Source organism: Acomys russatus, chromosome 8 (assembly GCF_903995435.1).
Source record: "Acomys russatus chromosome 8, mAcoRus1.1, whole genome shotgun sequence".
NCBI lineage: Eukaryota > Metazoa > Chordata > Mammalia > Rodentia > Muridae > Acomys > Acomys russatus.
In genome coordinates, this window is record NC_067144.1 from 7,354,636 (window position 1) to 7,376,509 (window position 21,874).

General features: G+C 47.4%; 1 protein-coding gene across 1 annotated transcript in view; it reads right to left on the reverse strand.

Annotated features, from left to right (window-relative positions):
- Positions 1-211: 211 nt before the first annotated feature.
- Positions 212-21,874, reverse strand: part of Etv5 (ETS variant transcription factor 5) — a 64,411-nt gene continuing 42,748 nt past the window's right edge. Inside the window, exons 9-13 of the mRNA XM_051150758.1 lie at positions 20,203-20,262; positions 11,786-11,854; positions 11,458-11,627; positions 4,510-4,611; positions 212-1,165 (exon numbers count right to left, since the gene is read on the reverse strand). Of these exons, the coding sequence (XP_051006715.1) occupies positions 944-1,165; positions 4,510-4,611; positions 11,458-11,627; positions 11,786-11,854; positions 20,203-20,262 (623 nt within the window). The 3' untranslated portion in view covers positions 212-943. The remainder of the gene's footprint in view (positions 1,166-4,509; positions 4,612-11,457; positions 11,628-11,785; positions 11,855-20,202; positions 20,263-21,874) is intronic.

The window sequence follows — 21,874 nt, forward strand, 5'->3', positions numbered from 1 at the left end:
CAGGCTCTACACACAGAGGGGAAGCCCCGGCAAAGCCCCACCCAGGCTGCAGCGTCTTTTTAAGCGGGCACGGCCCTGCCTAAGGGATGCAGTGCAGTTACCAAAAAGGTTTTGTTTTTGTTTTTTTGTGATTTTTTTTTTTTTTGCTTTAAATACCAAAACTACAAAAATCAGTTTATATAAACTGTTTTCCCCCCAAAACAACCACCGAAAACAAAATAATCCCCCCCCTCCCCAAACCGAAGCAAAACAAAATACTGTCAAGTGTTAATCGCCATCGGTACTCGGCCATGTGACTGGGAGGAGAGAGGGGCTTGATCTATTTAGTGACCACTCGGCGGGAAGGCTCAAGGAGCAGTGGTCAGAGGACCACGGAGTGAGTGGGGTTAACAGCTGTCCTGGCCTCCCTAGCTCTGGACTAAGAGGAAACATTTCAGAACGAGCTATAAGAGTTTTGCAAACTCCGAACCACAATGGTCTGCGCCTCTCCAACCCCAGCCTATGGGCTTTTCCTATGGGTGTGCAGTTTCTTTCCAAAGAATTGTGCAAGTGAAAACTCTTCTATGCAAAAGCATTTAGCAGTCCATGATCAACGCAGATTGTCACACACTCGTCCCCTCTCGTGGGCGCTAACCTGAACAAGGTACTGTTTTGCACATATTGTCCATGGTGGCAAGGAGGCTCCACTTTCACCTCTTCCCAGGGAATCGCATCAGAATCACCAGCGGGCTTGGTGGGTTTTCTGTCTCTCCCTGTCCCCACACTCCCTAAGCCAAAGTGTTTGTCTTTAAGGGTGTCAAATCCAGAGCCAGCTTGGGTTCTCCAGAGAATACTCAAAGGGCAAGCTTTAGGGACAGCCAAGAACACAAACAAAACCACTGCCCTCATTTGCCTGAACGGGGACTGCTAGCTCTAGGGTTTGGCTACTCGGCCACTCACAAACTCAGTAAGCAAAGCCCTCGGCATATGGGAGGCTGCTGCAGCGATCCATGTCCAGGAGATAAGCAGGGTTGTCTTCAAAGTGAGTCAGTGGCAGGGTGTCCTCCTCATTGAGGGGGCATTCTGACTCCGCCTTCAGGAACGGACGCTGATTGTCAGGGAAGGCCATGGAGAAAAGTGCATCTGGGTCACAGACAAATTTGTAGACGTACCGTTCCCCAGCCACCTGCACGAGAGCACACACACACACACAAGGCATGGGTCTCCAGTGAAGAAAACTAGAACCTCCCCCAACCCTGGGACAGGGTTTCTCTGTGTAGCCTTGGCTGTCCTGGATTGGCTTTGTAGACCAGGCTGGCCTCGAACTCACAGAGATCCGCCCACCACCCACGCCCAGGGAATATGAGAATTAAGATACCACCTCTCAGGAGTCAAGCACCAAAGAGCTAATTAGTAGTTGGTTATTCCAACCATATGCTAGGGACCTATTACGTGCTAAGCTCAGTATTTTAAAAGATGGCATTTGAATTTCAAATACATGCCAGTATAGGCGGCCTGGTTGAACTGGGGCTGGAAAGACACAATGCAGATGCCAGGCCACATTTCCAGGGACCACCAATGTTTACAGTTCCCAGGAAGAATGTACTATTTTGAAGGGCTCAAAGCTCCTTGCCTAGTTTGTGTGTGTGTGTGTGTGTGTGTGTGTGTGCGCGCGCGCGCGCGCACATGCATGGCCATAAGGCCATACTGAGATCAGAAAGTTTCCCCAGTCACACCTTTCACCTCATTCTTTGAGGCAGGGACCCTTTCATCAAAGCCAGGACTTAATGAAATAGTTTTAGGGGTTGCATCACCACCTGACTTCTATGGCGACTTACAGGCAAGTCACTAGACCTACATACTATTTACCTTGGGTTCCGGGAGTCTAAACTTCAGCCCTCTTGCGTGGAAGGAGCTTTAACCCCTGGGCAATCTCACAAAGTTCTGTTAAGCAGGGGTGGGGGTGAGGGGGGAGGGGAGAGGGGGCGCAAAGGTGAACATCTTTAATCCCAGCACTCAGGAGACAAAAGCAGGCAGATCTCTGTGAGTTTGAGGCCAGCCTGGTTTACAGAGCAAGTTCCAGGATGGCTTATCTTGCTATGTGGCTCAGGTTAGCCTTGAATTTAAACTCCCTGCCTTAGCCTCCACACACATTTGCAGGTGATGATAATATGACCATATATAAATGTGTGTGTGTGTGTGTCTGTGTGTGTACACATACACAGTTCTTGTGTGGAGTGAGGCAGGACGGCATGGCCTCCAGCTCTGGAGTCATCACTGTCTCAACTGTTCCAGTCAGGAACACAGGGCATAGACGCCCTCTGGCACTGACAGGCTATTTCACCTTTTAACCGTCTCATTCAGCCACGGTCACAAGAAAGCAACTGGTAGCACATTATTGATTACAGTAGAGTACTACATTTTCGCCATAAGGGATATGAGGTTACATGGCTGTACAGGCTACCAAATAAGAGCGTTAAGATGTGCATCCGCCAAAGCCATAATTCTGGGTTTTCTTGTACAATCGGAAACTGAGTCTGTAAGAGGAACAACTCTTTCTCCTTAGTCCTGAGCTACTGTGCCTTGAATTGGTCTTTCATATTTGCTCTGGGAATGATGCGGGCATGATGACACTTGGAATGATTTGGGATGAGAAATGCCCCTATCATCTCAGGCATGTGGGCATTTAGCTCCCAGTTAGTGGCACTGCTTGGGGAGGCTTCGGGGATGTGTCCTCATGGGGGAAGTACACAGCTGGGGAAGCCTCACGCCACTCCCAGTTTGCTGTCTCAGCATCCCGCTTGTGGCTCAGGCTGTGGGCGCTCAGCTTGCACTCCTGCTGCAATGCCTGCTGTTTCCTGCCACTGTGAACCATAAGCCCTAATAAACTCTCTCTACTATGTGCTGCCCTGGTCATGGCGTTCCAGTCAGAGCAGTAGAAAAGCACCTAATAAAAACACTCTTCCATTTGAGATTTGATCTGATGAGATATTAAGTGGGTTGGAGGGTAAAATGGGGATGGACGGCTAATGAATACTTTTTTTTAAAGGGTGGTGGTGGATAGAATACCATAAAATAGACTAAAGTCGATGCAAAGACTCTAAAAACTTCAAACATTAAATGCTTCTTGTCCCACGCATTTTGGGGAAGGATACAGAGCCTGTGGCTGCCCCAGTGTGCAAATGCTAGAATCTGGGGAGCTGTACAGCATATATATGTACTACTTAAAAAAGGCACCGTCAGTCCCATCTTCTAGTTACCAACAGGTTTTTATGGTTGAGGTCCCTTAACCCCTACTCTAATAAGGACTCTATACTGGCTCTTTCAAAATATACTTTTAATATTCTATTCGGCAAAGAAAAATCCCTTACTGAATGACTGTGGCTGCTATTTGACAAACTTTGGGTCCAGACTATACAGGCTTAAAAGACAAATAGATTTTCTTATTTTTCTAACTCTTTGAAATGGTGTCTTTCTTCTTCTTTACTTTTTAGAGACAGGGTTTCTCTTGTAATCCTGGCTGTCCTGGATTTGCTTTGTAGTCCAGGTTGGCCTCAAACTCAAGAGAACTGCTTGCCTCTGACTCCCAAGTGTGGGATTAAAGGCATGCGCCACCTCTCCTGGCTGGAGCAGAAATCTGAAGTTGATTCCTTCATGTCTTTTTTCTTTTTTTCCAAGACTGAGTTTCGCTGTGTAGCCTTGGCTGTTCTGGACTCGCTTTGTAGACCAGGCTGGCCTCGAACTCACAGCAATCCGCCTGCTTCTGCCTCCCGAGTGCTGGGATTATGTGTGAGCCACCATGCTCAGCCTTTCATGTCTTTCTTTACATATACCACAGCAGTTTGTCTAAGCATCTGGGTCTTTTGTGACTAGAGCCAGCTCAAGAAAAGCAGAGGAAACCAGTTTCCTCTTGGGTCCTGCACAGCAACTTCTGTGGTCCGTGTACTCAACAACATGAAAAGCACTCTTAAAACAAGTTTTGTTTTGCTTGTGTTAATGTGCACATGAGTGGATCCGAGTGTATGTATGGTTTGTATCATGTGTATACAGTGCCCGGAGGAAGGAAGATGGCATCAGACCTCTGGAAGCTGGAGTTACGGAAGGTTGTGAGTGAGCTACCTGATGTGGGTTCTGAGATCTGAAGTGAGGTCCTGAAAGAGCATCCCCGTACTTTCCAATGTTGAGCCACTTCTCCAGTCGTAAAAGTACTTTAAAAGCCCATGCATCTCCTTTTTAAGTTCTGGGGATAGTATCTTATGTAGCGTGGGCTGGCCCAGACTTTGATATATAGGTAAAACTGGCTTTGAATTTCTGATCCTTTTTGCTTCCACCTCACAAGAGCTGGCATTATAGGTATGCGCCACTCTGTCCTCTAATTCCTGTGTTTTTGTTTTCCAGGATCCTTCCTACCACAGAGTCACTTCTAAGGCTCACATTTTCTTCTAGTTATTGTGTACGGCCTTATTACAGAGGTCAGGGACAGTCTCTCTGGGAGCAGCGGAGTGACCCTAGCACCCTGTGGTTGCTTACCTTCTGCATGATGCCCTTTTCATAGTAATAGCGTAGAGAACGGCTCAGCTTGTCATAGTTCATGGCTGGCCGGTTCTTCTGGATACCCCAACGCCGAGCAACCTGAAGGGACAAGAGAGCAAAAGATGCAGACAGGTTCCCAGGATGCTCTGTAACTCAGTGGCCCTAGCTTAAGGACCGGCTTCCTCTAACATGGAAAGGAAAAGAGTTTAATTCTCTCCAGATCAAACATTAAGTAAAGGCGATGGCTCGGCCACAGTTCCGAAACCAGGGAGAAGCAGATCCCTAACCCTGTAAGACTGTAGAGGACCTGGTTGGCATCCCAGAGGATACAGGCTACTATTTCTCCATTTATGAATTATTGACCAATACTCACGAACCATTAACACACTGCCATTAAGCGCTATGGTTTCTGTAACAGTCAATAAAGAGTAATTAGGATGGTCATTCCTGAAACATTAGGAACATGCTAGTGAGCTGCTAATGGGCCCGCAGAGCACAGGTTCAATTCTAATAAGATTGGAGAGGGGCTGGGAGATGTTTACTTATTGCAGCTCATGGACTAAGGGGGGACTCAGATCATTACAGCCTATTGCCATCCAGCCCTTTGCTCCCAGCAGACACGCAGAATGGACAGCAAAGCACGGAGAACCATTATCCATTTAATGAAAAATTAACAGGGCCTCTCGCACAGTTCTAAAGTGCATTACAGCAAGCCGGTCCACTTGAGGTGCAGGGATGGGGAGATGTAATTGGAGCTTTGGGAAAAAGAGGCGTTAGAGTAGGGAAATTTCCTACTAGAGTCTACTCAGTTATCGGGGCGGCTGAGCAGGTTCGGTTCCCAGCTCCTAAACTCTCACTATGCCACTCAGGGTAGATCAACTGTGGAAATGTGAAGTGTCTGAGGTCTTTATTTTAGTCACTTCTAGAAACTTTTGGCCAGGTGCGGTGGTCCACGCTTTGATCTCAGCACCCTGGAGGCAGAGGCAGATGGATCTCTTAGTTCGAGACGAGCCTGGTTTACAGGGTTGAGTTCCAGGACAACCAGGACCGCACAAAGAAACCATGACTCAAAAAACCAAAAAGCAAGCTAGGTGTGGTGGTGCACACCTGTAACCCCAGCACTCAGGAGGCAGAGGTAGGTGCATGTTTCTGAGTTTGAGGCCAGCCTAGTTTACAAAGTGAGCCTAGAACAACCAGGGAGGTTACAAAGAGAAACCCTGTCTCAATAAATAAATAAACAAAAAATAAAAACAAAAAACCCCAGTATACTTCAAAAAAGCCCACCTAACTATATCCTTTTCATGTTTTTCTAAATTTTGCAATATTTAAGATAAAATCCCTGCTTGCCTTAAACTCTCAATCTCCTCACCTCTGCGTGCTATTGCTTGGATCACAAGCACGCACAATCAGTGCCAGCTTGCTCTTTTGAGACACTGACACACCGACAGACACTGACAGACACCGAGACGCACGCACGCACGCACGCACGCACGCACGCGAGGAAAGCTAAAGGTTAAAGATGGAGGCAAGCGGCGAGAAAACAGCAGTTCACACTAGTTGTTTGGGGGCAATGACAGAAACTCCTGGATTCAGAATTCTACAATGACCTCCGTCTAGTAAACTCCAGAGACAATCATCTGCGAAGGTCTCATCTGCTCTAACTATAGCAGAGCGACCCACCAGCCACATTTCTACCTGCCCTGCAGGAAACCCCATGCAAATGAAATCTCTGCTTATTCAGTGTCTCTCACAGGCAACAACAAATCTTGTGCAACCAGATTATCTGTAAGTTCGAGACCAGCCTGGTCTACAAAGTGAGTGCAGGTCAGCCAGGGCTAGACAGATAAACCCTATCTCAAAACAAACAAACAGACAAAAAGGCCCAAAGGGCAAAACTTGGCAAAAAACAAATCCTTTTTAGAAGTCATTTTTATTTGAGATAGGGTCTTATTATGTAGCTGTGACTGGCCTAGAACTCACTCTGCAGCCCAGGCTGGTCTCAGGTAACCCTGTCTTGACCTCTGGAGTGCAGAGATTAGAGGTGTGCACCAACACGCCCAGCAAGGGTTAAACATCTTTAAATCAATGGAAATATCAGTAAGAAGAGAAATCTGCTCAGTCTTGCCAGGATCGACAGAAAGCCACACTCTGAAACTAACGGCCAACCTGCCTGTCACAAGCGACAGGGACTTGCAAGGCAGCTAGCTAGCTGGCTTCATCTCTTCACTCAGCGGTATTGTACCATTCTGCCTAGTCTTCAGGCTGAGCGGTGACCTCCCTGTGCCGCCAGCGCATGCGACAGCTTACTGGAGAGGATCTGTGTATGCGCAGCTCTGGAAGCTGCTCTGGCGGTTATAATTACCGATTCATCCTGCAGGCCAGTGCTCTGTGATTCAGTGGCCTCGCCACACTGCTCCCTCCCTAGCAAGGCGTGCCGCAGCTGGAGGCTTGGGCAGTCCTTACTTGGTGTCAGGAGTAGCGAGCTTGTTCGTTCACAGTTTGGGAGCAGAGCCTAGAGGTGGGGGAGGGGGGCCCACACGGACTCACCTATTCCTCTTCAAAGAGCAAGCCAGCCATCACAGAACAAGGAGTGGCTCTTTCTAGCAACCCATCCTTTAAAACCTCCCACGGCATCACTGATCTGCCACATGTTCAACCCAACCTCCCCCAACGCCAAATATCCACATTAAGGCAGATTCACAGTTAAAATGGCTCCAGATTAAAGCCGAGTCAGTCATAATTGAGAGGGTGCTAAACTGGATGACTATCAAAAGACATTTGATTAGGGGGCCTGCCAAAACGCAGTTCTAAAACCACAATTTCCATGCACAGTGTAATGGATATTACGACTAATTACCCAGAGTGCACCACTCAGCCCCACAGCTGCCTACAATTACATCCCCAACAGCTTCCTCCTCTGCTTCACCCTTTGCGCTCCCCCGTGACAACTTCTTACAGCTTCTCCCAGGAGTTGGTGGTAGCTTCCTGACACTAACAAGGACAGGTCTTCGGTTACACAAAGCGCAGAGGAGGAAAACACAAACAGGGCACAAGCCAAGGCTGTGAGCACTAAAGATCGCGAAGGGCTTTCTATGAAGGAGTTTAAGAATGCCAGGGACCTCAGTCAGAGCAGGGGCAGGGTCAGTGGAGGGGGGGGAGCAGGGGGGGGGGAGCAACTCCTAAAGAAACAATGCAGGGGGTGGTGGGATGGTTCAGTGGACAGAGTTATCTCCTGGACCCACGTGACAGAAAGAAAATTCATTCCCGTGGGCTGTCCTCTGATCCAGCGCATGCAAACTTCCGTGTGCCACCCCCACAATAAGAACGCAATAATAAGAATGATGCTGTTCCATCCACAGAGAGGCTCAAGGGCCACACATGTGCCTTAGAGCGGCTTGTCATTTATGAGCATATGGGTTCGTGTTAGTTTCATTCTTCATTAAGTAAGAAAGCGGGGCCCTCTGCCATCTGTTCATCATTTTCCTGACTGCTGGTAGGAGAGCGGAAGATTCAATAACGGCCTTACGAAGGCTTATAACCAGTTTACCTGCAGCTGGACAGCCTGGGCTCAGGCCTGAGGCGGTGACAATCAAGTCATAAAAGCTCCAGTTTGTGAAATAAGATGAATCAATAAGGGCTGCCCACAAGGCAGGCTTACTTTCATTTCAAAACGCATCAGTGAGTCAAGTTGCCACCCTGTCATCGAGAGAGCCCAGGTGGGGCAGTGGCCAGCAGCATGAGTAGGGGCTGAGCCCCGGCAGAGGCTGTCTGCAGTGCTACGTGTGGATGGCACGTCACAGAGAAAGCCACCTTCATCCGTGCATGTGTGTGGATGTGCTGTCACGTTCATACGGACGCTAAAGATCCAAGCTGGGTGTCTTCTTCTGGTGTCCTCTGCTTTACTCTCTGAGATGAGGCCTCTCTCTCTCTCTCTAAAGCCGGAACTTACTCATTTGATTAGGCTGGACAGGGATGTGCCCTGCCTGTCTTTACTCCGAGTGCCGGGGTTACAGACATATGGTGCCGCGCCTGGTTTTCCCATGGGTGCTGGGGATGCACCCTGGAGTCTTCACTCTTGTGTGGCTGGCCCTTTACTGACTGACCCTCGCCTCGTAAATAATATGTCTTATACCACTTTAAATGAAGCCTGCCACAGTCTTTCCCCAAACCTCTAATCCATTTTTTTTTCTCCTCCTCCTTTTCCTATCAACTTTCAGCCCATGTCCTTCTTCCAAACAAAGTGTCAGGTTGTCTGTCACCTCCGGCTGCTAGCTCTGCAGTCCTTAATGGGACGCTTCTCAGGACTGCTGTTGTCATTTCTATTGTACCCAACTCAGGGACAGCGTTTGTCTAACCATGCACCATTAAAAGAAGTGTACATCAGCCAGTGAGTGTGTATGTGTGCATGTGTATCTTTTATATAGATAGACAGACAGACAGACAGACAGACAGACAGGCAGTTTTTGTTTTTTGGCTGTCCTGGACTCACTTTGGGGACCAGGCTGGCCTCGAACTCCCAGAGATCCGCCTGCCTCTGCCTCCCGAGTGCTGGGATTAAAGGCATGCGCCACCACGCCCGGCTCCATTTATAACTTTTAAAACTCTAAGCCAAATTAAAATTAAAATCACCCCCCTTTAGGATGGGTTACACTAATAACCTGGTTTAATTCTCCCTACTGCATGTTCACAAAAGGGGACCTAGGGGGAAAAAAAAAAAAAACAATGTTTTGTTTCCTATTAAATAATGGAAGTTTGTGTCTTTCCTTTAACTACTGGTGTACTGTCTAGTTTTATGTCAACTTGGCACAAGCTTGAGTCATTGGAAAGGAGGGAGCCTCAATGGAGAAAATGCTCTACAGCCAGGCTGCTGGGGAGGCAGCTCTCAACCTTGTGAACGACCCTTTCACAGGGGCTGGCCGCCTAAGACCATCTGCGTATCAGATAGTTACATTATGGTATTTATCAGTAGCAAAATTACAGTTATGAAGTAGCAACAAAAGTAATTTTATGGTTGGGGTCTCCACAACATGAGGAACGTTAGGAAGGCTGAGAACCAGTGCTGTAGAGCATTTTCTTAATTAGTGACTGGTTGGAGAGGGGCCATTTAATTATGGATGGGGACTCCCCTGGTTTTATAAGGAAGTAGGCTCAGCAAGTCAAGGGGAGCAAGCCAGTAAGCAATACTTCCTGACCTGTGTCAGCTCCTGCCTCCAGGTTTCTGCCCTGTTTGAGCTCCTGCGCGGACTTTCTTGGCTGACGAACAATGTCAAATCCTTTTCTTCCCAAGTTGCTTTGGTCATGGTGTTTTGTCACAGCAACACAGCAATAGCAACCCTAACTACAACAACCAGGAACCTACATAAACATACTTTTCTCTGCTCTTGCAGGACCCAGGATGGACCCCTAGCACCCACATAGCAGCTAACAACCATCTGTAACTCCAGTTCCAGGACATCCAATGCCCTCTCCTAGCTTCAATGGGCACCTCGCACACGCGCGCACACACACACACACACACCCGGCACATCTACATACAGCCAGGCACATACACATAAAATAAATACTTAAAAAAAAAGTGTTTAGGTTTCTAAGACTTATCTTTAGTAATTTTATTTCTCCAAGTTAGAGCCATTCAAAGTATGTAGTGAGGTCAGTGAGACAGCTCAGCAGATTATGGCACTTGCTGCCACGACGAATCCTGGCAATTGGAGTTCGATCCCTGAGATCACATATAGGCAAGAACTGACCCCAACAACTGGTCCTCTGACTTTCATACACATGCCATGAATTTAGTGTATATGCATGCAAATAAATAATGTAATACAAACACATTTATTACTGTTTGTTTTTGAGACTGCTTCTCTGTGTTCTGGTTGTCCTGGAACTCTCTTTGTAGACCAGGCTGGCCTTGAACTCACAGCGATCGCCTGCCTCTGCCTCCCCAGTGCTGGGATTGAAGGTGTGCACCACCACACCCAGGCTTTTTTAATAATAATATAGTAACAACATAATAATAGCATTATCAATGCTTATTACATATTAAAGAAATGAATGTTTAAAAAAGAAACAGAGTAGGGTTAAGTGCATTACTAAAATGCCATGGTATATCGAGATAACCTCAAGCTACAGGCTCTAAAAGACTAGGGTTGAGATCCTATACCTGTGAAACTCTTCATGGCTTCAAATCTCATCTCAACCCCCTCCTCTGCATTGCCAAAATACTTTCTTTTTTAAAAAATAATTTATTTTGGGAGGCAGTCAAGGGGATCACTGTGAGTTCAAGGCCAGCTTAGTCCACAAAGTGAGTCCAGGACAGCCAAGGCTACACAGAGAAACCTTGTCTCGAAAAACAAAAACAAACAAAAATTATTTAATTTTCTTTTATGTGTATTGGTGTGGGGGTGTCAGATCACTTGGAACTGGAATCGCAGACAGTTGTGAACTGCCACGTGTGCTGGGAATTGAACCAGGGTCCTCAGGAAGTGCAGACAGTCCCCTCAAAATACTTTCAATGTTTTCTACAACACAAAAACTCTCTGCCTGTTTGTTTGGCAACATGCAGAAAATTGTCCTACTGACAGGAAGAACAACACTGCTGAGCCCACCAGCTGAAAAGAGAATGAACAGCTCGCTCACTCACTCACTCACGCCCAGCATCTCCTGCCATGCGCCTTGGTCTCTGGCATTTGAACACTAGGTCTCCAGTTGATGGCACTATTTGGGGAGATCCAGGAGGCTGGAGGAAGTAAGTCCCTGGAGGTGGGCTTCGAGGGTTCAAAGTCCTGAGCCATTCATAGTGCATTTCCTCTTTGCACCATGCTAGTCCTTAAGCTTGTGAGCTACCGGCTGATGCCTTGCAGCCCTCCCTCCATGACAGACTTCTACCTCCCTGAAGCGGTAAGGCCACCCAGACTCATGCTGAGTAACAGACACACCCAGACTCACCTCTTCTGGTTCTATCAGCTTAAATTCCATGCCTCGGCCAGTCCAGGCGATGAAGTGGGCATTGGCTGGGTCATCAAGGAGGGTGACAAGGAACTGCCACAGCTGAAGAGAACCTCGTCTCTGGTAAGGGGGCCCCTCGCGGTACAGAGTGGGCTCCTGCTTGACTTTGCCTGCGTGGGACAGGGGTACACAGGTAATGGCTTAGGCTGGGGTTTCTCAGGGAATTTTTCACACAAAGCAGAGCTTATTGAACATGGCAGGGCTGACTGAGGAGTTCTGACATGGACAAGTCTCTCACTCAGCACCTAGTTGTGCGCGGGCATCTTACCTTCCAGTCTTTCCGGCACCACACAAGTGTCATCAAAGTATAGCCTGGGGTCCTTTTCATATGTGAATCCTAAAAGGATTTAAAGAGAAAGACCATACTGTACTAAAAACCACAGAGTTGAGGACTATAGCAGCATTCTTTTGGGGGGCGGGGTTGAGACAGGGTTTCTTTGTGTAACCTGTAGTCCAGGCTGGCCTTGAATTCATGGAGATCCACCTGCCCCTGCCTCGCAAGTGCTGGGATTAAAGGCTTGTACCACCATGCCCAGCTTTATAGCAGTATTCTTAGATTAATAACAACGTTTTAATTATTATCTTGTGTTCATGGTGTGTGCGGCTCACACATGTGGAGGTCAGAGGACAGCTCTCTGGGGTTGATACTCTTCTACTTTTTACAAGGGGGCCTGGGGACTCGAACCCAGGATTCCAGGCTTTTGTGGCAAGCGCTTTTACCTGTAGAACCATCTATTGTACCGATGCCAGACTGAATTTCCAGAGACTTCCAAAGGACTCAAGCATTCAAGTACTGCTGAATCAGTTCCTGCTAACAGGGCCTGGGCTGTAGGAGCCACTGAATCACCACTGCGGGTTTCCTCACATCTTAAGCAGCTTACAGGGGACCATGTTTCTATGAGTAACCCATCTATTCTGGTCAGCCTAGCTCAGTGCTAGCTTTGCTTTCATCGGTGTCGTGCTGTCATTTTCCTTTCAGCTCATGTTAAGTCAACCTTCCCTCTCCACACACTTCATGGGCTATGAAAAATCATGGAAGGAAAAGCAAGTGGGCACAGACGCAGGGCCACAGAAGAGTGGCACACTTCAAACGAATTAGAGCACTGTCCCCAAACACAGCGGGAAGAACCAAAGCCTTAATCGTGGAAGAATTGTCACAGAAAGAGGGGTCAAGATACAGGATGGGTGGGGTGGGGGGTGGGGGTGGCGCATGCCTTTAATCCTAGCATTTGGGAGGCAGAGGCAGGGGAATCTCTGAGTTTGAGGCCAGCCTGGTCTATAGAGTAAGTTCCAAGATATCCAGGACTACACAGAAAAACACTGTCTCATAAAACCAAAGAGGGAGGGGGAGGGAGGGAGGGAAAAAAAAAAAAAAGAGTGGTTCAAACACACCAAAAACTAAATTTCTAAGGCACAAAACAAAGGGACCATGGGAAAAGATGGCCGCACATTCTCCACATGCAAACTGTTGGCACGTGTGACTGGAGCACCAGGTGGCCAGCCTCCCATTCCTCAGCTAGATTGGAGGTTCAAGTCCAAGGCAGCTAACAGTTCCCTGAGGAGAATGCCATGCTCCCTGAATCGACGGTATCACACATGGTGTACAGTCCCTCATCCCTGCGCTATTCTCTGGCTCAGTCCCTGGTAGAGTCACCCAGTCACTGGGCTTAGAGAGTACTGGGCTTTGTGCACTGGGTATGCAGAGCGGACAGGGAGGGCACTCTCAGTGACCCCAAAAACCTCACAAGGATCCCAGATGTAATCCTTCTCCTGCTGTCCTGGGCTTCTTTGCCATCAACTCAGGTGAGGGACCTTCTTGGCAGGCCTGGCACCACCATAATATGCCAGGACCTAGAAAAAACTCAGCCCCATGGAGGAGACAGTCTTCTGATGTCTATGTCTTTCGTCATTTACTTTTTAAGCCCATGGCATGATTTTTCTGTTTAAATTAACTACACAATATATGGGCTGGAGACATGGCGCAATGGTCAACAACACTGGCTACAACATTAGAGGACTCAGGTGCAATTCCCAGCATCCACATGGTGGCTCTCAACTGTCTCTAAGTCTAGTTCCAGGGAAGCCCACTGCCCTCTTCTGGCTCCTGCCTGCTCCGCACACACATGGTGCACAGCTATATCTGCCGGCAAAGTACCCATACACTCATACACAAATACAAATCCGCGCGCGTGCGCACACACACACACACACACGTTACTTAAGAAAGCATATTTTATTGACATTTTTTGACTCCACTAAAGTTTTAGAGCCCATACTGTGCTGATGCGGGTAGGCAACAAGAACACAGCCGCCAATACTGTTCTTATGTGTTTGTATCTGAACTCAGAGCCGGAAGCACATAATGAGAACAAGAAACAAATGACACAGCACAGAACCACAACGAAGGAGTGCAGGCTCTAAAGCCAGGCAGGTTGACTCCAATTGGTTGTGTGATTTTGAATAAGTCAGCTCCACTGTGTCCAGGTTTTCTCACTGGTGCTGTTCTAAAGACTTAATGAGTTGCTGTGTAGTCTGGTCTGTTGCTCCACTGCTCCATCTTTATGACAGAGTGCAAGAACAGCTTCTGGTACCCGAGTGTGTGATAAATGATACTTAAACTGAAGGATCCTATGCTAGGGTGGGACAGCCTTCAGTCCCAGCACTCTTGAGGCAGAGGCAGGTGGGTCTCTCTGATTTCCGGGCAGCCTGGTCTACACAGGAGTAATAAGGAGACCCTGCCTCAAAAACACAAACGACAACCAACCCTGGATGACAGTCACGAGACCGTTCATCTTGACATCCCCTGCCACGGAGGGGCTTTCTCAAGGATGAGGGTCATTCATACCTTAAGCATTTAGTCTTCTCCCAGCACCTCGCACATAAGAAGTATTCAAGCAATACGACAGACCACAACATCTTGACCATTTAAGCAAAGAATGTTGACAGTTTTTTCCTTTAAGACATGGTCTCATGTAGACAGGCTACCCTGAACTCATCGTATAGCTGAGGTTGACCTTAAAACTGCCCCCACATCCCCTGGATGGGGAGGCCTGGTGGCACTCAGAGGAAGGATAGCAGGCTCCCAAGAAGAGACTTGATACCCTATGAGCATATACAGGGGGAGGAAGTCCCCCTCAGTCACAGTCATAGGGGAGTGGAGTAAGGGGAAAATGGGAGGGAGGGAAGAATGGGAGGATACAAGGGATAACAATTGAGACGTAGTATGAATTAATCAATAAAATATATTTTTAAAAAAAAACCTCCCCCGCCTCCCAAGCGCTAGGGCTGTATAGGCGTGTGTGTAACACCTGGCAAACTGGCTTTATGACAACCTGGTGTACTTCAGATTATCAGCAGGTCAGAAGCCCTTATGCATCACACTTCCTAGCCGTGGCTGCCAGGAGGCTATACAGTTCCCACCTTCCCTATGTGTTTTGGTATTCCAGGACTGTTTAAATGGTCTTGCTATAAAGTCATTTTAAGTGGAACCGTTTAAAAGTTTACACACCTGTCAAACGTGCCGTGTTATTCTCAGCCGTTTCTCTCCCCCCTCCAAGGTAAAGATAATTCACCCACAACCCCACAAGACTAGATTAAATTCTTGTTTTGGTTTTCAAAAGCTTATGAGGAACATCATTCGGGGACATTTTGTGGTTTCTAAGTTCTTGCCACAGGCAGTCCTCTAAAACACACGGAAGGGGCTCCTAGCTTAAGTAGTAAGTCAGCTGAGTTTGCATCAGCAGTTATTTCTGATGTGGCCATCGCCAGCTAAGCACTCAAATAAAGGTGCAGGAAGGAAGAGCCTGCCTGAAGGGCAAAGTGGAAACGAAAGGCCCCAAAATATCACACAAGGGTTCCAGGTGAGCACCCGAGGCAGGGTGGCTATCTTAGCAATCAGAAACGCTTGTTTTCATAACTGTTTCCTAGGCATCTGTGGTCAAGACTGTAAAGGAAGGATAGAAAAACCAGGCCACGATAATTGAGAGCGGTTTCAAGAGGCTGCTGGCTTCTTCGAGAGTCACTCTTTCAATGCATGCAGTCAATTGGGCAAAGGAAGAGGCTGGAGGGTGGAGGCTGGAGGTGGCGTAACGAGATGGCCTATGCGTAGCAGGCGACTCAGAATCTTACTAAAAATATTTCCCCTAAGAGCATGCTCTTCTGCTAAATGCTGTAATTATACAAAATGTTTGCCTCCCTCTTCACTGCTCCCCCCTCATGTGCCTGCTGCAGACACCATCAACAGTGAGCAATCTGGAAGGAGTCCTGTGTGCACAGCTGTGTCTGCACAGCCAGCAGTCCAGTAGACAGCTCGCTTGCTCATGTCTGGACCCTCTCTGAGAATACCATGAGGGCACACGGCAGGGCCAGTGGCACTGGTCTTATCCAGCTAAGAGAAGCTGCCTACCCAATAAACCATCCTCATGTTGACTTGCCAATTGTAAGGAACAACTGACGCTTCCTGGGTGCCTAAAATGCTATACAGGGAGGTGTTCACTGCCCTAGGTAGATGAGATCGCACCCTGCAATCTAGAAATCTCACCACTTAGGGCGATGGTTCTAACCTATGGGCCAGGACCCTTTCAGGGGGGTCCAATGACCTTTTCAGTAGGCACCCTGCATAATCAGTTATAAAGTAGCAACAAAAAGAATTTTACGGTTGGGGTCACCACAACACAAGAAACTGTATTAAAGGGTCAAAGAAGTAGAAGGCTGCGAACCACAGTCTTTGCAGTAGCTTTAAAGCCCCCTCAGCAGCTGGGCGTGGTGGCGCTCGCCTTTAATCCCAGCACTCGGGAGGCAGAGGCAGGCGGATCGCTGTGAGTTCGAGGCCAGCCTGGTCTACAAAGTGAGTCCAGGATGGCCAAGGCTACACAGAGAAACCCTGTCTCGAAAAATCCAAAAAATAAATAAATAAATAAATAAAGCCCCCTCAGCGAGTCTACGGCACAGCTGAGCTTGAGTGTGATTTTCAAACTTGCAAACAGAGACTTCTGGGCTCCACGTTGGAGCTTTTGACTTAGTAGCTCTTGAGGATGTGACGATCCAAGTTCCAAGAGAAGCCTGTGCCACTGGTTTGATGGAAGTCAGACTGATGTAAGGTATTTCTATGGACAGATGTGTATGACAGAATGAAATATACTTCAGGGGACCCACCATAAGGAAAATACTTCAGTGTCAGTGCTCAGAATGGAGGTCCTGACCTGACCACACTGCCTAGGAGATTAGCTTCTAGCCCAGTGCCTACCCAGACCCTACAGGGCTCCTTCCCATCCAGTGAGCTGACTGATCTGCCACTGTCACCCAGTCATGCAGGGGCTATGTATTCTGCATCGCTCCTCACAGCTCTGACAGCTCAATTATCCTCCTCCCACACTGTGGTCCCTTTCTCCTCTGGATTCCCACCCAACTACTTCCTCAAACAAGTCCTAAAATGTAAACCCCGCCAACCACACACAGACTGACAACAGACAACAAAATAGTGGCCTGCAGGAAACCTGGCAGTAGATGCCTCAAAATTGTCATGGTCCTTCATCCCAGAAGGCTCATGAATTTAGCTTCAAGAAGTAGTCAAAGGATTGTGTCAAGATTTAATGAGATGGACTGTTCATTTATAGTGATTTGTAAGGCATCTGTGAATATTCAAATTTTAGCAAGAGGTCATAAGCCAAGTGCAGCCTCACACAGTAAGTAAGCACTATGTAGCCGCTGTGGATGAAACTGCTGAGAAATGCCCAGATCTGGGTGATTACACTGGACAGATGGTATGGAGAAAGATGAAGGCTGGGTCCTGGGCCCTGAGGGCTTGTCTCAGAATAGTGGGTCTACCTTCCAAGCTACAGATTTTACAGTCAATCTTCTGACCTCTTGGGAGTGTCCGTGGCTTCCAGGACTGTTAGGTGACTAAATGACCTGCATGCTCAGGACAGAATTTGGAACGTAGGAAACACGCAATGAATTGATGACCCCTGTTGAAAGACTTGACAAAGGAATCCTGGTACGATCGGTACAGTTCTGGACGGATGTATGCACAGAAAAGCAACCTCATGACTTCCTATGGATAGTGAAACCTGCTTTGTATTTCTGTTTGTCTATATTCCCTAAATTGTGTGCAATCTGTACTTATTATTGCTTACAAAAAAATAAGGTGGAAAGTTTGTACCATGAATAAAAAAACACAAGACCAAGGTTCTCCAGGTCTGGGCGCCGGGTCTGTTCTGACCGTTTCCTTGAGGCTATGTATGCTATCAATCTTTCTAAAAATTCTATTCTAAGGCCGGACGTGGGGGTGCACACTTTTAATCTCAGAACTGGGGAAGACAGAGGCAGCCAGCCAGCCTGGTCTATAAAATGAGTTCCAGGACAGCAAAGGCTAAACAGAGAAAGCCTGTCTCAGAAAACCAAAACCAAACAAAACAATTCTATTATAGTCCACTTAAAAAATTTAAACCAGGGACTGGAAAGGTGGCTCAGAGGTTAAGAGCACTGTCTGTTCTTCCAAAGGTCCTGAGCTGAGTTCAATTCCCAGCAACCATGTGGTGGCTCACAACCATCTGTAACGACATCTGGTGCCCTCTTCTGGCCTGCAGGTATACATGCAGGCAAAACATTGTATACATAATGAATAAATAAATCTTTAAAAAAAAAATTTTTTTTTTTTTAAAACTAAGCCAGGTGCAGTAATGCACCCATGTAATCCCAGCACTCAAGGAGGCAGAGGCAGGCGGATCTCTGTAAGTTCAAGGCTAATCTGGTCTACAATATAAGTCCTGGACAGCCAAGGCTACATAAAGAAAACCTGTCTCAAAAACAAATAAGCCCACCATTTCTGATGATTATGTTGGCAGGCTTGCCAGCACCTTTAACTTCTGAGCCATCTTGCTAACTCTTATTCTGTTTCTGACAATATGATGTGTACATAGGCTAGACGTATGTCACTAGGTAGCCAATGATGGCCTTGAACTCCTGACCCTTCTGCCTCCCCCTCCTGAGTTTACTGGTGCTTGGTTATCTGCTGGGCTGAGAACTTATGCCAGAGCTTCCTAATTGGCAGGAAGGCACTTCACCAGGCAAGCCACACCGCCAGCCCAGCATCTTGACTGCCCAATCAGGTTAGTGGTAAGAAAGACAAGGTCACAGGTCCAACTCTGCCCACTGCTCTTGCTCCTAACTATAGTGCCCCAGATACTTGGTCAATTAGTTGATTCTAAACGAACTGTGCTTAAGAACCTCAATATAAGGCCGGGCATGGTGTTACACACCTTTAATCCCAGCACCGAGGAGGCAGAGGCAGGCGGATTGCTGTGAGTTCGAGGCCAGTCTGGTCTACAAAGCGAATCTAGGACAGCCAAGACTACACAGAGAAACCCTGTCTCGAAAAACAAAAAACAAACAAAAACAAAAAACCTCATTAGACAGCATACAACACTTATCTTTTGTGCATATGCTTTGTATGCAACCATACATGCACACATGGAGGTCAGAGGTCAATGTCGGGCATCTTCATCACCTTCACCTATTTTTTGAGACAAGGTCTCAAATGGAAGTCAGGAGTTTGTGACCTGGCTAGAGTGGCTAGCTAACAAGTCCCAGAATCCTCCAGCCTCTGCATTCCAGTGCTGGGATTATAGGCAGGCGCCAGGCACTGGTATGCCTGGCTTTCCCCCTGGTTTCCCCCAGAGGTTCATTCTTGGGCAGCAAGCACCTTATACACTAAGCTTTTTCATGTATGTATGTATGTATGTATGTATGTATGTATGTATGTATCTATCTATCTATCTATCTATCTATCTATCCCTAAACCTTTTCAGTGGTTCTCAACCCTCCTAACGCTGTGACCCTTTAACACAGCTGCCCGTGTTGTGGTGGTCCCCAACCATAAAATTATTCTCATTCGCTATGTTATGAACCATGATGTAAATATCTAATATACAGGATATTCACTATGCAGCATCCGGGGGAGGGGGGAGGAGGTCAAGACACACAGTTGAGAATCACTGCTTTCAATGTGCGTTCAATAAACAATCAAGACATTAAATCCATGCTTGTTGGCAGATCATCTCAGAGCTGCCCTTAGCCTATCCAATTTGAAAACACATCTGTTGTGTGCTGCAGTGTTGTGTGCACAGCTTACCTCTGCACAGCTTTAAACCTTCCTAGCTCCTCCCTTTGTCCTCAGCCAGCTCTCTTCCTCTTCCTCTCCAGCCCTCCCAAGGCCAGAGAAGATCTCCTGAGATCTCCCTCTCACAGTAAACTTGGCAATCGCCCACTACAAAATCATTACAATGGAGCACCGCCCACCCAAACTAAGGGAAAATCAGAAAGTTGTCCTGAAAGCCTCCCTCGGACCCTCTCAAGCCCTCCATCTCAGTTCAGGCGGATGTAGCTGCAAAGGCAGAAGCCAGTTCCCCTTTTTTCCCCAAAGTAACTGAGGACTGGCTAGCTACCACCTAGCTCTCATACTCACATGCTAAGGGAGGTCTAACCATCAATCTCTAGGCTCAGCCTGGAAATGGTAATTTTAAGTTAAGCACGTGTATTACCAAAGAACTAAAATTAATTTTTAAAAAAAGAGGAAGAGGAAGAAAAATCCAACTTCCAACGTGTGCTGTACATACAGTCCCGTCCCGTCCCACCCCCGCCCCACCAAATAAATTACTTTTTAAAGGGCAAAAGCAAGCTCTTTACCTTCATGGTTGCTGGAGAAATACCCTCCTCTCAGGTAGGACGACTGGCAGTTAGGCACTTCTGAAAGGGAAGCACAGATGTGTTCTTAGCAACAGCTCCTGCAGAGCAGCACACAGGCCACACCCGGCAGCAGGGCCCTAAACCTCACAACTCAAGCTGCGCTACTTAGGTTTCGTCAACATGACACAAGTCAGAGTAACTTGGTAAGACGGAACCTCTACCAAGCAATCGTCTCTATGAGATTGGCCTATGGGCACAACTGTGGGGAGTTTTATTTTATTTTATTTTTTATTTATTTTAATTTTTTTGTTTTCTGAGACAAGGTTTCTCTGTGTACCCTTGGCTGTCCTGGACTTGCTTTGTAGACCAGGCTGGCCTCGAACTCAGAGCAATCTGCCTGCCTCTGCCTCCCTTGTGCTGGGATTAAAGGCTTGTGCCACCATGCCTGGATTTTCTTTTTTCTTTATTTTTTTTTTGTCGGGGGCATTTTATTGATTAATGATTGATATGGGAAGGCCCGGCCCACTGCGGGAGGTCTGTGTCTGAAGCTAGTACTCCTGGAGTGCTTAAGAAAGCAGGCTGGGGGGCTGGAGGGATGGTTCAGCGGTTAAGAACACTGGCTGCTCTTCCAGAGGTCCTGAGTTCAATTCCCAGCAACCATATGGTGGCTCACAGCCATCTATAATGTGATTTGATGCCTTCTTCAGGCATGCAGGTGTAAACGCAGGCAGAGCACTGTATACATAATAATAAATAAATAAATCTTAAAAAAAAAAGAAAAGAAAGCAGGCTGGGTAAGCCATGAAAAAACCAAGGCGGTAAGCAGCGCTCTGCTCCTGCATAGTCTCTGCAGCAGTTCTTGCCTTGGCACCCCTCCGTGAAGATGGGCTGTAACTCCACCCCCGCCCCAGCCAAATACCCCATCCTCAACCCTACAACACCAAGGAGATTTTGATGACGTTGCTTAAAGATAGCATCTAAAGCAAAGGACAGGTCTCTCGGGCCTTGCTCTGTGGATGCGTACCATGCTAATACCCAAAATGGTAAACACTACAACCCACCTCATGCAAGCAAGACCCTTCTCGTCAAGAGGCACAGGAGAAAGCGTGACGCCCTGTCTTCATTCATTCATTTTAGAAATCAGGTAACAATGCATCTGATGAGAAAGCTAATGGTAGCACAAGAAATGGCTTTCCAAAGGGCCTTAGGATGGGGAGGGAGAGACCACTGCTTTAGAACTTTCTCAAGCTGCTCCCCTGGCTACTGATGCAGGCATCCAATTCTGTTGCCAGGGGTGAAGGTATTTTAAGGCCAGAGGGATTAGCAGAACTAAGGCTGGGTACTGTAGTTGGGCAAGCATCTTTTGGACAGGGTGGATCTGTTATGCTGAAACTAAGCCCCGCTCAAGCGATCTCTTCTTCAGGTCCCAGGACAGGCAAGTGGCCTGGGTGCACCCTGGGACAGAGCTTCTGATGTGAACATTTGTTGACTGCCTTTCAAATGAATGGGATGAGATTTTATTTTTTAAAAAGTGGGTGGGTATATTAAAATGTCAATTCCCGGGGGCTGGGCAGAGGGCTCAGGGGTTAAGAGCACATACTCCTCACCTGCAACCCCAGCTGCTGGGAGATCTGACTTTCTGTGGTCTTTGCAGCACTCATATACACAGACA